This window comes from Theropithecus gelada, chromosome 4 (genome assembly GCF_003255815.1).
Source record: "Theropithecus gelada isolate Dixy chromosome 4, Tgel_1.0, whole genome shotgun sequence".
In the NCBI taxonomy this organism is placed as follows: domain Eukaryota; kingdom Metazoa; phylum Chordata; class Mammalia; order Primates; family Cercopithecidae; genus Theropithecus; species Theropithecus gelada.
In genome coordinates, this window is record NC_037671.1 from 44047041 (window position 1) to 44061091 (window position 14051).

Here is a 14051-nt window from a genome sequence, read left to right on the forward strand (position 1 = left end):
GCTGCGGCGCGAACCTGCTCGCGCAGCCCAGACCAGCTCGGGGCAGCCGTGCGTGAAGCCGGAACCCCGCGCGGGGAGGGGGCCGAGGGGCGGGGGCCGAGGGGCGGGGGCCGAGTTGGCATCTGCCCTCTCCCTTCCAGGAGGCGAGCGGACGCGCTGGGCCAGAGCTGGTCGGGACAGCCCGGGGGTGGGCGGCGCGGACTCGGGGGATCGGGGGGAAGGGAGTGTGTTTTCCGGGATTCGGGACTGAGACGGGGGGAGGGGGAAACTCGGGGGGCGGGCAGGCGGCTGGGAACTCCGGGGGAGGCAGACAACGGGGCGCACGGAGGGAGCGCTCCGGGGTTGGTGTTCCCAGGGTCATGGAATAACCCACGGGGAGAAAGAGACTGCCCAGGGACTCGAGAGGACGAGGCCAGGGGCGGCTTCTTCAAGGGACCGAGCTGGAGGAAGGGACGGGAAGGGAGGGAGAGATGGTACTTCCACCCGCCCCCACCTCCAGCAGCCCAGCCCCCGGGGCGTGGCGCCACTCCGGCCCTCCCACTCCCCCCGCTGGCCGGGCCAGACTCAGCCCCCGCAAACCTCCCCTACCTCCGACCCCCTCTCCGGCATCGTCTGCCCCAGCCGGGTCCGGTGGAGGGGGAGTGGGCGCGGGGCCCGCGCGTCCCTCAAACTTCTTGCAAGTTCACCATCACGCCTCCCGCCCCTTCGACTCCCAGCTCCGGGCCGGGAAGGCCATGCCCGCCCGGCCCCTCCCGCCCGGTTACATAAGGTCGCAGAGAAGCCGCCCCCGGCCCGCGCCTGAAGGGAGGGGCCGAGGGGGCTCCCGGCTCGGCGGGCAGCGCCGCTCGGGCCACTCGCTGGGCGCCCGGGGGCGGACGGACTGCGGGTGGGTGGCGGCGCGCACGGTCCTGCTTCCCTCTCCTGCCGGCATCCCCCACCCACCCACCTGTCTCCGGGACCCACGGGATAGGGGCCAGGGAGCCTGGGTCGGGGGTCCCGGGCCCTCCTCGCGCCCCTCGCCCCCCGGTCCCGCTCACCTCGCTATGAAGGTCAATCTGTCCGCCGCCCGCGCCCCGCGGCTCCGGCAACTTGTCCCAAGTTCGGGTGCCTGGCCCGCGAGCTGTGCCCGCCACCTGCTCCCGGCTGCTCAGGCCCCGCGCCACCAGGGAGGCCCGCCCTGTCCTCCCTTCCCGCCGCCGTCGGCGCCGCGGCCGCTCCCTGCGTCCCGCCCGGGCCGCCGCCTCCGCTGTCACCGAGCCCCGCGCCCGGCGCCCGGGCTCCGGCTGTCACTCCGCGCACACTTCCCTCCGCTCCCGGCAGAGGGCAGCACCCGCCCCGCCTCCCAGCAGCTCGACCGCGGCGTCCACTGGGAAGCGTAGTTCTCGCTGTATTCCCTCTAGGCACGCCGGGATTTGTAGTCCCGCTCAGCAGACCAAAGCTTTCAGGGAAAGAGGCTCTTGACTCGGAACCTCTGTTCCACTTCTACCCCTTTGCAAGTTTTCTTTCTCCTCTCAGTAATGTCCCAAACCAGGGCTTACTACGATACATTCTGTAGCGTGTCCGACCCCCTAGAAGGAACCTGCAGCCGGCTGTCCTTCGGCAGTCTAAGATAGAGGGTCCCAGATGGTGTGCTGTTGCCATAGAAACTCCACCTGTGGCAAATTCCAGTTTCTCTTCAGGAGTAGGGTGCAAGATCTGGATCTTGCGCTTTTATCCCTGCCCCGATCATAAGGGGCAAGGCCGGGGTGAGACTGGCAAATGACAGGGTAAAATATGACTGTAGAAGGCAGCCTGCCCCCATTATGGATTCTACATTGACGCCCCACTCACCAGCCGGAGCTTGCTGTCATGTTGCTGGACAGAAATTGTCTGATCTCCTTTCATGTCACCTTCCCTTGTTGGAAGTTCACAGGGCGCGGAGGCATCATTCTCTACTTTCTCCTCTTCCCCGCCCCTTTTTCCCTGTCTCCTCCCCCCGCCCCTCCCCTGCTTTTCTTCTCCTTCCCCCTCCTCTTTTTCGTCCTCCCCTTCCTTCCCCACATACCACGTTGCTCCTGGTTTCTGTATCTTTTGCTAAGAGACTCCTGAGGAGGACAGGGATGAAGTCCAAAGGCACAAGATCCCTTGCTGAGTTGGTTAGAGCAAGTAGGCTCCATTTCTCTGTGACTCAAGTAGCTCTCCCTCTTCTCCACAGCTGAGAGGAACCCTTCTTCAAATACACATCCTGGGACATAGGGGTCTGGGTAAAAATACTATCAGCCTAACAGCCCTGGCCTTTTGAAGCCCCCCAAGAAATAGTTTCTGGCAGCATTGCCCTCCTCCCTAAAGGACCCCATGACTGTTACAAGTGCACATGGGCATCCAGAATTCCTCAGAAACTTCTAATTCAAATTTGATCAGCAGATGAGGAGACAGCCACCTAGACCTGGAGTGTGTTAGACCACTAATCACACTGCTAGTAGACATACATGTGGGTCCGAGTGTCACTGGGGTAGTTCTGGTGGTAGTTTGGTAAATCGGGTCAGCAGAGCATTTTATTTATTTATTTATTTATTTATTTATTTATTTATTTATTTTTATTTATTTTTTGTTTTGAGACAGAGTTTCATGCTTGTTGCCCAGGCTGGCATGCAACGGTTCAATCTTGGCTCACTGCAACCTCTTTCTCCTGGGTTCAAGTGATTCTCCTGCCTCAGCCTCCCAAGTAGCTGGGATTACATGCATGTGCCACCATGCCTGGCTAATTTTGTATTTTTAGTAGAGACAAGGTTTCACCATGTTGATCAGGCTGGTCTCGATCTCCTGACCTCAAGTGATCCACCCACCTTGGCCTCTCAAAGTCCTGGGATTATAGGTGTGAGCCACCATGCCCAGCCAGCAGAGCATTTTAGGTTGTTAGAGTAGGCCCTCTTTGCCTATCACACAGGAACACTCTCCCCACCCTGCCCCCGGCCCACCCACCCATGATGGCGCTACCACTGTCTTCCCTTTCCAGGGGAAAAGTGTGAACTTTAAGTTCTGAGGGTTACAGAGCCCATCCCAAGCCATGCCTTAGGTCCCATTTCTCTTAGAATCACAGTGACCCACCAGGAAACCTCCTAGCCACTCAGGGAAAACTCCCTTTCAAAAACAACAGGATGACCAACATAAAGAAGAACTATTTATTATTAGAGAAAGTCCAGAGTCCAATAAAGGAAGGCTGAATCCAGAGTGGAAAGACAGATACAATGCCCCAGGAGGGTGCAGGGCCAAGAGGAAGAGGGGAGCCCACGTGTCGAGGCAGCAAGTCTAGGCAGCAGTGGCAAAGCCCACCCTGTTGTTGCTCAAGTCGTAGACGGAATAGTAGGACCTGAGGAAGACATCCCCGAGGATCCACAGGGGCTGGCTGTTCTGGGCGGACAGGTAGGTGGGCTCGACTCCCACGGTGCAGTAGCCGTTGTTCTGCTCAACACAGAAAGGCAGCACTCATTCATTTGTTCACCACACATGAGCTGGGTCTTGCTCAGCTCTGAGCCCCGGACTGGGAGCCCATGTACAGAGCTGAGGAAGCCAGGATCTCTGCCTTGAGAGCTCATAGGCCAGCTGAGCCACTAGAGCAGAGCTGGTGGGAGGATTTCTGGAACAGGTACATTCAGGCTGTGGTGGTCCTCAGCAGGGTCTCTTCTCCCCATGATGGGAAACTTCTCTTCCCACAGACCTCCCTCCTGTTCCCAACTTGGAGCAGATCAGCCTGGTGATTAAACCTTGGAGCCAAACCAACTTGGATTCAAACCTTAGCTGTGTCACCTTGAGTCAGTTACTCAACCTCTCTGAACCTCCAAGTTTTCATTTGTAAAACAGAAATGAGTATCTCCCTCATTAAATACTGTGACAATTAAATGGGATCATGAAGCAAAGTGCTTTACACAGTGGTCTGTAAGTGCTCAACAAAGAGCCCAGTGCCTCTCCCCACTAATTAATAATAATTGATCATACATGACAATCTTCTGTTTCATAGCCTTGTTCCAGAGAAGGGGGTTTAGAATCAATGAACGAGGAAGATAAATGAGTGCAGCACGGAGTCAGAAAATGGCACAAGGTAGGAGACCCAGCATTTCCAGCTCCCCAGCCCTTCCTCCCACCCCCAATCATGGTGGCTCAGCCTGCAGGGACCAGGACTTACATTGAGGATGTAGGAGGAGGGTGGCAGAGGGAACTCCACGCCATTGATGATGAAGGTCAAGGTGGGCAGATTCTGGATGCTGTTACAGTTCACGAGAAACTGCAAGAGGAATCGGTCCCTGGTTAACTCATCTTCCCCCAATAGCACCCACCAGCCCCATCATCTCGGCCCCTGGATCCCAGGCCTGAGCCCCGGACCCAAGCCCTAAGCCTGTTTTTGGACTAGAAAATGCAGCTCCAAGGGAAAGTCCTGTGTAGGTAATGCTGGCATTATACCCATGGACTCACAGAATGGGTGTGATTTAGAGTGATCCCAGAACCTCCCCACTCCTCTTGCCTCAATTTCCCATATTAGAGATTGAACCTCTGCTCTTTCTCTGCAAGTGTCTATATATATATATAGGCATGAGCCATGATGCCCAGCCTGCAAGTGGCATTTTAAAACATGCAGATCTGGCCGGGCACAGTGGCTCATGCCTGTAATCCCAATACTTTGGGAGGCCAAGGCAGGCAGATTATTTGAGTCCAGAAGTTCGAGACCAGTCTGGGTGACATGGCGAAACCCCGCCTCCACCAGAAATACAAAAATTAGCTGGGCATGATGGTGCACACCTGTAGTCCCAGCTACTCAGGAGGCTGAGGTGGGAGGATTGCTTGAGCCCAGGAGGCGGGGCTTGCAGTGAGCTGATATTGTGTCACTGCACTCCAACCTGGGTGACAGAGTGAGACTCTGTCTCCAAACAACAACAACAAAAACACAGATGGCTGGGCGTGGAGGCTCATGCTTGTAATCCCAGCACTTTGGGAGGCCAAGGCAGGCAGATCACTTGTGGTCAGGAGTTCAAGACCAGTCTGGCCAATATGGTGAAACCTCATCCCTACTAAAAATACAAAAAAAATTAGCCAGGCGTGGTGATGTATGCCTGTAGTCCCAGCTACTCAGGAAGCTGAAGCAGGAGAATTGCTTGAACCCAGGAGGCGGAGGTTGCAGTGAGCCGAGATCACACCATTGCATTCCAGCCTCGGTGACAGAGACAGACGCCGTCTCAAAAAAACAAAAACAAAAAACAAACAAAAAAAAAGAAAAACACAGATCTGCATGAGCACCCCATTGGTCTCCCAAAATTAAAATTAGTGGTAGTGGGCTTGGGTTACTTAGACAAACCCTTGGCTGGACTCAGGACAGACAGGCGCAGGGGAGCATGACCCTGTGGAGGTGAGGGAGGTGCGGATAAAGGGTCAGCCCTGGTTGCTCACATACTCAGCCCCACATTCCAATCATTTTGCTCTTATCCCAAAGTCCAGCAAGTGTTTCCTCTGTTTCTGCTGAGTGACTGCAGCTCAGAAGAAATTCCTGCCTAATAGTAACCTCCCACTCCCCTTTGGTGCAAGCAGCTGGCCCCACCTGAACAAGCCTCCAGGCCCCCATCCTGCCCCCAGCCCCAGTCGTCCCAGGTCCTCCTGCCTCCAGTGCCTTGGGCAGATAGAGGCATGGAGGTCAAGAGTTAGGCCTTTTGTTTTTTTGAAACAGGGTCTTGCTTTGTCACCCAGGCTGGAGTGCAACGGTAAGATCATGGCTCACTGCAGCCTCCACCTCCTGGGCTCAAACAATCCTCCTACCTCAGCCTACCAAGTAGCTGGAACTACAGGCACATGTCACCGCACCCAGCTAATTTTTGTATTTCTTGTAGAGATAGAGTCTCGCCATGTTGCCCAGGCTGGTCTCTCACTCCTAGGCTCAAAATATCTGCCTGCCTCGGCCTCCCAAAGTGTTGGGATTACAGGCATGAGCCTAGTGCCCAGATGGCTATTCTTGTGTTCTCAGGAGAAATCATGAATGCCTCTGGACTAGCCTCCTGGGGAAGGGAGACACCCCCACCAGTCACACCTGTCCATACTCGTCCTCCTGGGCCCCAGTGGCCTGCAGAAGAGCGCTCATGTACTGCTGGGGCACAGTGAGCAGAGAGGTGCCTGTATCCACGATAGCCTGGCAACCCTCAGAACACCAGCCGGAGGCCTGGCCGCCAATGAGAAGCCTGTACGGGGAGAAGACGGGCAGCCTCAGGACTCCCCCAGTTCAGGGCAGCTGGGGCGGGCTTTCCTTACCGCTGTGGGACAAACAGCTGCAGCTACTTTCTTGAGGAATGTGAGGACCCTGCAAAGATCAATCCAGCTATTCCCCTGCATCACGCCATGGGACCTATTCCTCAAAAGTGTCAAGTAAGTTTCTAAAAACACTGAAAACCAGGGCCACTGATTCATTGTAAGGACTTTGAGCAAATGAGTTGTTAACACACCCTCATTTCTAATCTGTGAGCCCATGATGGGGTTGGACTGCAGGGTCCCTAATGTTCAGGAGTCCAAGTCCTGCCCTATGTTGTCCACACCCACCCTCTTCTCCAGGCTGAGCTGGGCTTTGTCACTCCTGCAGAGGGCAGTTGCAGCTTTGTAGGAGTAAGCCTCAGGGGTCCTCTGCCCCATCCCAGAGCAGTGCCAGACTGTGTGTGTGTGTGTGACATGGCCTGGAAGCCCACTCCAAGGAAGTGCCACATCCCCGGGCCCCACCACAGACTCACTCTTCAATGCCAATCTGCCAGTAGAGCTCCTGGGTGACAGGCGCCCAGTAGATCTGCCCCGTGTACAGGCTGCTGTCCACACCCCCAAAGACAACCGCTCCCCCGCTGGAGCCCTGCTGGCTGCAGGAGAGAAAGGGAAGGGGAAGTCAGGGAGCGCCAGGGAAAAGGACTTCCCTTCTAAGCAGTCACCTCCACAGGGAAACAGAGCTCCTTCCATGCTCCAGACGGGGGCTCCCTGAGGACAGGACTGAGTCTCCCCTCAGACTGGGGCTCCCTGAGTACGGGGCTGTGTCTCCCTCGGACTGGGGCTCTCTGAGGATGCGGCTGTGTCTCCCTCGGACTGGGGCTCCCTGAGGATGGGGCTGTATCCCTTAGATTGGGGCTCCCTGGGGAAGGGGATGTGTCCCTTAGACTGGGGCTTTCTGGCCAGGCCTTGGAATTCCCAGTGCCTCAGGCTCCCGAATGATGCTGACATCTGGGGGGTTCCCTAGTGGTTGGGACCCCCACCCCACACTCTGCTCTCCTCTCCCCTCCGCTTCCTGCCTCTGGTAGACATGTCCCTGGGAGCCCCACCCAGGCCCAGCTTGTTACTTTTCTGCTGAGATTGGAGACAGGTAGGGTCTTGGTGAAGGGGGTAAGGATATTCCGTGTTTGTTCCAGAGGCTTCCCTGGTAGCTGGAGTGTGGAGCTGGGTGGAGCTGCTCTGTTTACACGCAGAGGAATCGTAAACAGAGGTGGAGAGGAAGTTAGCAACATTAGTAACAGGGTGAGGTCCTTGAACTTCAGATTCCCGGGATTAGCCCAATGAAGCTGTGTCTAGAAAGTGGCTGGCTAAAGCTGGTCGCGGTGGCTCACACCTGTAATCCCAACACTTTGGGAGGCCGAGGCAGGTGGATCACCTGAGGTCAAGAGTTTGAGATCAGTCTGGCCAACATGGTGAAACCCCGTCTCTACTAAAAGTACAACAATTAGCCGAACGCAGTGGCGCACGCCTGTAATCCTAGCTACTCGGGAGGCTGAGGCTAGAGAGTAGCTTGAATCCGGGAGGCAGAGGTTGCAGTGAGCCGAGACTGCACCACTGCACTGCAGACCGGGTGACAGAGCAAGACCCCATCTCAAAAAAAAAAAAAAAAAAAAAAAACAAGCCAGTGGCTGGCTAATTTTGAAGAAGAAAAAAGAAAAGCAGGCCCCAGGCCGCTCTCCCCCACCCACTGCCCGTCTCACTAAATGCCTGCACATGCTTGTGTTGACTGGCAAGGATAACAACCTGCTAGGGGTCAGCGGTGGACCTAGACCAGAAGACTCCAGGACGGGGCTAGAACAGTAGATAAAAGGAGATGAAGCAATACATTACTATGCAAAAGAGGGATACAGGTAGAAAACATTCGGTCAGAAGGAAGTGAGCGAACTGCCCCACCCGCTTCTCCACCAGGAGGCCTTTCCAAGGGGTGCTGAGAATCAGAGCAGCAAAACTCAGGGCAAAGTTCAGCCGCTGTGGAAGAGATTCCATCCTGGCTATGGAATGCAAAGACAAGTCGGAAGGGACTGGGGACAGGTGCAGGGCTGGGGTGTGGTGGGGTGGCTGGGAGAGGATTTGAGAGGAAGCCCCGGAGGTGAGGCCCTGGAGCAAGACTGACTGGAGCCAGATGCCCGCTGGAATGTCTCCAAACCCCAAAGCATTGAGTATTGAGCCTCAGTTGTCCAGGGCGGCTGGGGGGAGCACCCCGGGAGGTGGGGACCGGCCAGCTGGTTGCTCACTCGCTGAGGTAGACGCTGAAGATGGGGCTGGTGAGGGCGCCCTCCTGCACCATGCCCTGCATAGCTGTGGTGGCCCCGTCCACGGACAGAGTAGGGTAGGCCAGGCCCATGATGCCATCAAACTGAGCATAGACGAAATTGGTACCAGGCTCATTCTCACTCAAGCCGAACTCCTGGTTGGGGACCTGGATGCTCTGGACCTAATGGGGACACAAACAAGGGGAGGTGACAAGTCTGACTCCACTCACCTCCCCCAGGTTCCCCTAGAGACTCCTCAAGCCTCTGTTCATCCCTTCCTCACCTCTGCCCCCTACTTTTTTGTTTGTTTTGGTTTTTTGGTTTGTTTGTTTGTTTTTTGAGACAGAGTCTCACCCTGCCACTAGGCTGGAGTGCAGTGACACGATCTCGGCTCGCAGCAACCTCTGCCTCCCTGGTTCTAGAGATTCTGCTGCCTCAGCCTCCTGAGTAGCTCGGATTACAGGCACACACCACCACGCCCAGCTAATTTTTTGTACTTTTAGTAGAGACAGGGTTTCACCATGTTGGCCAGGATGGTCTCGATCTCTTGACCTCGTGATCCGCCCGCCTCAGCTTCCCAAAGTGCTGGGATTACAGGCGTGAGCCACCGCTCCTGGCCACCTCTGCCCCTTTTTGACAGGTGTTGCAGGAGCCACCTCTCCTGCATAGCTTTCCTTGACTGCCACAGCTCACCTCCTCACCCATCTCCTTCTTCTCTAAGCTCCCCAGGCCTTATGCTTCTTAAGGAAAAGGACCATGTCCCTCTTGTTCAGTATGGTGCCCCAGTGCCTGGCACATGGTGGCCACCAGTGAGTGTTGGGGGAGTGACTGAATGGACCCGTCTTGTCCTGCCTTCCTGTCCTGCACACCAGAACACCAGCATTCCACTGTGTTTCAGGGGACTCCATCTAACTGTCCCCTCCAGCTTACAGCTCATAGCCTCAGCCTCCACTCCCCATGCCAACTCACAGTCAGGGTGTCGTAGCCAAAGAAGCCGGTGAGGCTGCCGCTGCCATACTGCAGGGAGAAGGTCTGCCCGTTGGTGGAGTAGGTGGAGGACTCGCTGGGGTTGAAGCGGGAATGACTGGCTGCAGGGAAGTCAGGGCATGGGGAGTCAGGCTGGCTGGGGCGAGGCTGCTCAGCTCTCAGGCGTGCTGGGTTCCCACCTCAGCTCAGGCTGCGCTCACATCCTGGGACCTCAGCATCCCTGGTTGCCAAGTCAAGGGGTGGCATTGGAAGGTCCATGGGAGCTGGCCAGCCTTGGCCCCAAAGCCCCTTCTGACTTACAGAATCTTCGGATGCCTCAGGACTGTGGCCTCCCTGTGGTCAGGGCTGCAGAGAACCCAGCTCTGAGTCCCTGGCCCCCAGCAGAGCACCTGGCTCACAGCACTGCTGAGTAATTACTCATCAGATGAAAAAGCGAATGGGCCTGCACCACATCCCAGCATTCCCCCCAGCCCTCTAGGGCATCCCCAAGTGCCCCCACCTTCACTCATCAAGAAGCCAGTCATAGCATAGGGTGGGGCCATCAAGGGACCTTTGGGCCAAAGGTGTCAGGACCCAAACCCCAAGGCTTCAGCAGGGACCAAGGCAACCTTAAGAAAGCACACACTGCCCATCTCCCAAAACCACTATAATATGGAGCCCACATCCTATATTGTTCTATTGTGTCTCTTGGAGACACTCAGTGAGAACTTAGTAAATACTGGGGTGGAGCAGAATAGAATGGAGTAGAATGGAGTAGGATGGAATAGACTGAAAATTAGTCACATTGAATGGAATGGCACTGCCCAGAGTAAAGAGAATGGGGACAGTGGAATAAAAGGGAGTGGGGGGTTAGGGGCTGGTATAAGCAAAGGGATACATATTGGCAGGGAAGGCAAAGGGGCCATCCAGCTGCAGGACCAGCATCTTTCCTCTGACTTGGGCATGCTGTGTGGCCCTGCACATGTCCCTGGTCCTTCCCAGGACTGAGTTCCCCTCAGTCCTGAGCTCCCTCTGGAAGTTTGGCCTTCCCCAGAGAGTATCAGTGCCTTGCCCTGCCCGCCGCCCCTCTCTGCCCAGCCCAGCACTCACTGCAGGCCTGGCTCTGGCAGTAGACAGAGGGCACCCACAAGTTGGAGGAGCCGGTGTCAAAAAGGACCAGGAAGTTCTGGGGTGGAGTCCCGATGCTGATCTCACCAAAGTAGGCAGCCTGGGGGCCATGGAGCAGGCTGTTAGTTCCAGAGGGATGCAGGGGCCCCAGGCTTCTCCATGGGCAGAGGAGTGAAGGGACCTGCCCCTTCCCTCCAGCCCACACCAGAGAGAAGGTTACCCCCAGGAAGGGTCAGGACTCACATCCATGTAGGCCATGGGCTCGTAGGACACGCTGAGGTCACCAAAGTGGTACTTCCAAGCAGGATCATACTTGTGCGTCCTCAGGAACTCCCCCAGCAAGCCCTTCTCCTTCATGGTCTCACGGATAGACTTAAATTTCTTCAGGGGCACTCTACAGAAGGGTTGTGTATGAGGCTAGGCCCTCCCTCCTTCCTCTCTTCCCAGTCCTCTCTTTCTCTCTCTCCTTCTCTTAACTGCATGCTTCAACGTCCCTGCCACTCTGTTCCCTCTTGTCTATTTGTGTGTGTGTCTTTCTCTCTCTCAGCCTTTTTCTGTGTGTGTGTGTGTTTCTTCCTCCCTTTGCCTCTTCCCCTCTTTCTTCCAAAGCTCTTCTCAGCGCTTACTCTAAGATTCAGAAAACCATTCATTTCACCCATCCATGCATGCCCTCCTCACCCCATCTCAAGGGTCCTCCTATCTCCCTGGCCCTTTGCTGTCAAATATCCCATAGATTCCTCCCCAGGAAAGGAAGAGGGACTTTAGGCATTGCGCTTTTCAGGATATGTACTTTTTTTTTTTTTTTTTTTTTTGAGATGGAGTTTCACTTTTGTCACCCAGGCTAGAGTACAATGGCACAATCTCTGCTCACTGCAACCTCCGCCTCCTGGGTTCAAGAGATTCTCCTGCCTCAGCCTCCCAAGTAGCTGAGATTACAGGCGCCTGTCACCATGCCCAGCTATTTTTTTGTATTTTTAGTAGAGACAGGGTTTCACTATGTTGGCCAGGCTGGTCTCGAACTCCTGACCTCGTGACCCGCCTGCCTAGGCCTCCCAAAGTGCTGGCATTACAGGTGTGAACCACCGGGCCCGGCCCAGGATATGTACTGGTTTTTCTTTCTTTTTTTTTTTTTTTTTTTTGAGACTGAATTTCACTCTTGTTGCCCAGGTTGGAGTACAATGGCGCGATCTCGGCTCACCGCAACTTCCGCCTCCCAAGTTCAAGCGATTCTTCTGTCTCAGCCTCCTGAGTAGCTAGGATTACAGGCTAGGGCCACCATGCCCAGCTAATTTTGTATTTTTAGTAGAGACGGGGTTTCTCTATATTGGTCAGGGTGGTCTCGAACTCCCGATCTCAAATGATCCGCCCGCCTCGGCCTCCCAAAGTGCTGGGATTACAGGCATGAGCCACCGTGCCCGGCCCAGGATATGTACATTTTTAACATTCTTAAGAAAAGATTTCAGGCCGGGCACGGTAGCTCACGCCTGTAATCCCAGCACTTTGGGAGGCCAAGGCGGGTGGATCATTTGAGGTCAGGAGTTCGAGACCAGACTGGCCAACATGGAGAAACCCCATCTCTACTAAAATTACAAAATTAGCCGAGCATGGTGGCGCATGCCTGTAATCCCAGCTACTCGGGAGGCTGAGGTGGGAGAATCGCTTGAACCTGTGAGGCAGGGGTTGCAGTGAGCCGAGATCGCACCATTGCACTCCAGCCTGGGCAACAAGAGCAAAGTTCTGTTTCAAATAAAAAAAGAAAATTTCAGAGATGGCAAAGTTCACCCCAGAGTTCCTTCCTATGGCGGCCCTCAGGCACCTGGCAACAGCTGGATGTGACAGAGCATGGAGCAAGGGCAACAGCACTAGCTGGGACTCAGGACACAGGGTCCTAGTTCTGTCCCAGCTGCTAATTGCATGTCCTAGGCCCCATCATTGCTCTTTTCAGGACACCAGGACCATGGGAAGTTGGTCTGGGTGGTCTGGACCACAGATCAGCGCTGGAGTTGGAACTTAGAAATCACAGTTTCTGTCCCTTCCTATGGGCTCAGTCACCCCCCTCGGCACTCTGCTCCCCAGACTTCCTTGCTACCATTGCCTGGGAGTCTCTAGGGGTCCACTCTGGCCTTGCTCTAGGCTCCAGAATTCCTGCTTAATTCCCATTTCCTCGGGACTCTACGTTCTCCAGAAATTCTCTGCTAAACCCCTTCAGCCTGAGCTATGAAAATTAATTAACCACCTCTACCAAATATGCATATTGATAGAAGTTTCTGAGAGGAGCCAGCTCTTGGCCTCAGGAAGTACTCTTGGATAGAGAAATAACAGGCAAGATGGCAGGCTGGGAGCCTTCCTAACGGCCTGTGAGCCATGCCATCTACTCCAGAGTTTTCTCCTGACCCCTCGGGTATAGAGATTTATATTTACTGTGTTTCTGCTTAGATGATTTTGGCATCTGCCAGTAAATTTTCAGCCTTAAAACAATTTTTAGAAAGGATTCTGGATAAGATATCCCTTATCCAGAAAGGATTGCTCCCTTCTGTGGGAAGAATCCACACCTGCCATTCAGGGGCTGCTTGGGCAGTAGTCACCCCTACCATCTCTGTTTCAGGTCTATCTTTTCCTCATCAGATGGGGGAAGGGATTGTGCTTTTCCCTTTGGTGGGAAGTTTCCTGAAGGCAGGGGCTGTGTCTCCTTCCACCCATGTGTCCTGTCCAACATCAGCAAAGGGAGGCTTCCCTTCCCTTAGCAGAAGTCCCATAGTAAAGACAGGCAGGGTGTCCCCTGGCCCGGCTGCCCTTTGCAGGGCTTTAGGCTCCCACCCAGGCTCCCTGCACCAGCAGCCAGGTCCCAGACTCACTTGACCACTGCTGCCTCCAAGAGCTGGAGGCAGAGCAAGACCACCACCAACCACTTCATGATGCTGGTCCCCAACTGGCCACAGAGGAAGAGCCACTCCGAGTTCTGTAGTCGCAGTGGAGTGAAGACCTGGGTACTCTTTCCTCTTTTATATGCCCAGGATTAGCCTAGTCGCTGCCCTGGGCAGCCATGCACTCAACCCAGGGTGTGCCCTGTTCTTTGTGTATCAATTGTTTCTGTGTATTTTTCCTTCTTGAGGGTGGCCGCAACAGACTTTCATCTTATTGACTTTTTAGTTCAAGCATCAGAGGCCAGGAGGTGCAAGTGATAAGAGAGAAAGTTGCTGTAAGATGGAGTGGCGAAGATTACGTCTTGTCCCCAAACCAGAGGCATAATGTGTGCATTTGGGGATGAGGGCCAGAAAAAGGTAGAGGCAGAGTGCTGGGATAGATAGGATCTATAGCCAGGGTTTCGCAACCTCAGTGCTGTTGACATTTTCGAACAAATAGTTCTTTGTTGTGGACCCCATCCTGTATACTGTAGAATGTTCAGCAGCATCCCTGGCCTCTACCCACTCAACATCAGGAGCA

The 14051-nt window shown here is 55.0% G+C and overlaps 2 protein-coding genes across 6 annotated transcripts in view; both read right to left on the minus strand.

Annotated features, from left to right (window-relative positions):
• Positions 1–1944, minus strand: part of TFEB (transcription factor EB) — a 53226-nt gene extending 51282 nt beyond the window's left edge. For 2 of the 4 annotated variants that reach the window (XM_025384403.1, XM_025384402.1), the window contains exon 1: positions 1038–1210. Coding sequence is in view for 1 of the 4 variants with exons in the window: in XM_025384401.1 (XP_025240186.1) it covers positions 1831–1850 (20 nt within the window). In the remaining 3 variants the exon portion in view is untranslated. Of the gene's footprint in view, positions 1–588; positions 749–1037; positions 1211–1830 lie in introns of those variants that run through there. The other 2 variants (XM_025384401.1, XM_025384399.1) reach the window with 2 other exon arrangements.
• A 1203-nt stretch (positions 1945–3147) lies between these two features.
• Positions 3148–13582, minus strand: PGC (progastricsin). 2 transcript variants are annotated; one of them, XM_025383836.1, is made up of 9 exons: positions 13463–13582; positions 10851–11001; positions 10590–10707; positions 9483–9601; positions 8496–8695; positions 6738–6857; positions 6050–6197; positions 4163–4261; positions 3148–3441 (listed from the first exon to the last, which is right to left on the minus strand). In XM_025383836.1, the coding sequence occupies exons 1-9, from the start codon at positions 13519–13521 to the stop codon at positions 3289–3291; spliced, it is 1167 nt and encodes a 388-aa protein (XP_025239621.1). In that variant the 5' UTR covers positions 13522–13582; the 3' UTR covers positions 3148–3288. The 2 variants fall into 2 exon arrangements, with proteins under 2 accessions (XP_025239621.1, XP_025239622.1); XM_025383837.1 differs by lacking the exons at positions 3148–3441; positions 4163–4261; positions 6050–6197; positions 6738–6857 and adding exons at positions 7051–7440; positions 8005–8052.
• Positions 13583–14051: the final 469 nt, after the last annotated feature.

Coding starts and splice junctions, on each gene's coding strand:
- PGC (XM_025383836.1), bottom strand. CDS start 13,521: ATGAAGTGGTTGGTGGTGGTCTTGCTCTGCCTCCAGCTCTTGGAGGCA. Junction 8,696..9,482: donor TTGGCTACGACACCCTGACT/GTGAGTTGGCAT, acceptor TGTCCCCATTAG/GTCCAGAGCATCCAGGTCCC. Junction 3,442..4,162: donor CCTCCTCCTACATCCTCAAT/GTAAGTCCTGGT, acceptor TGTGTTGAGCAG/AACAACGGCTACTGCACCGT.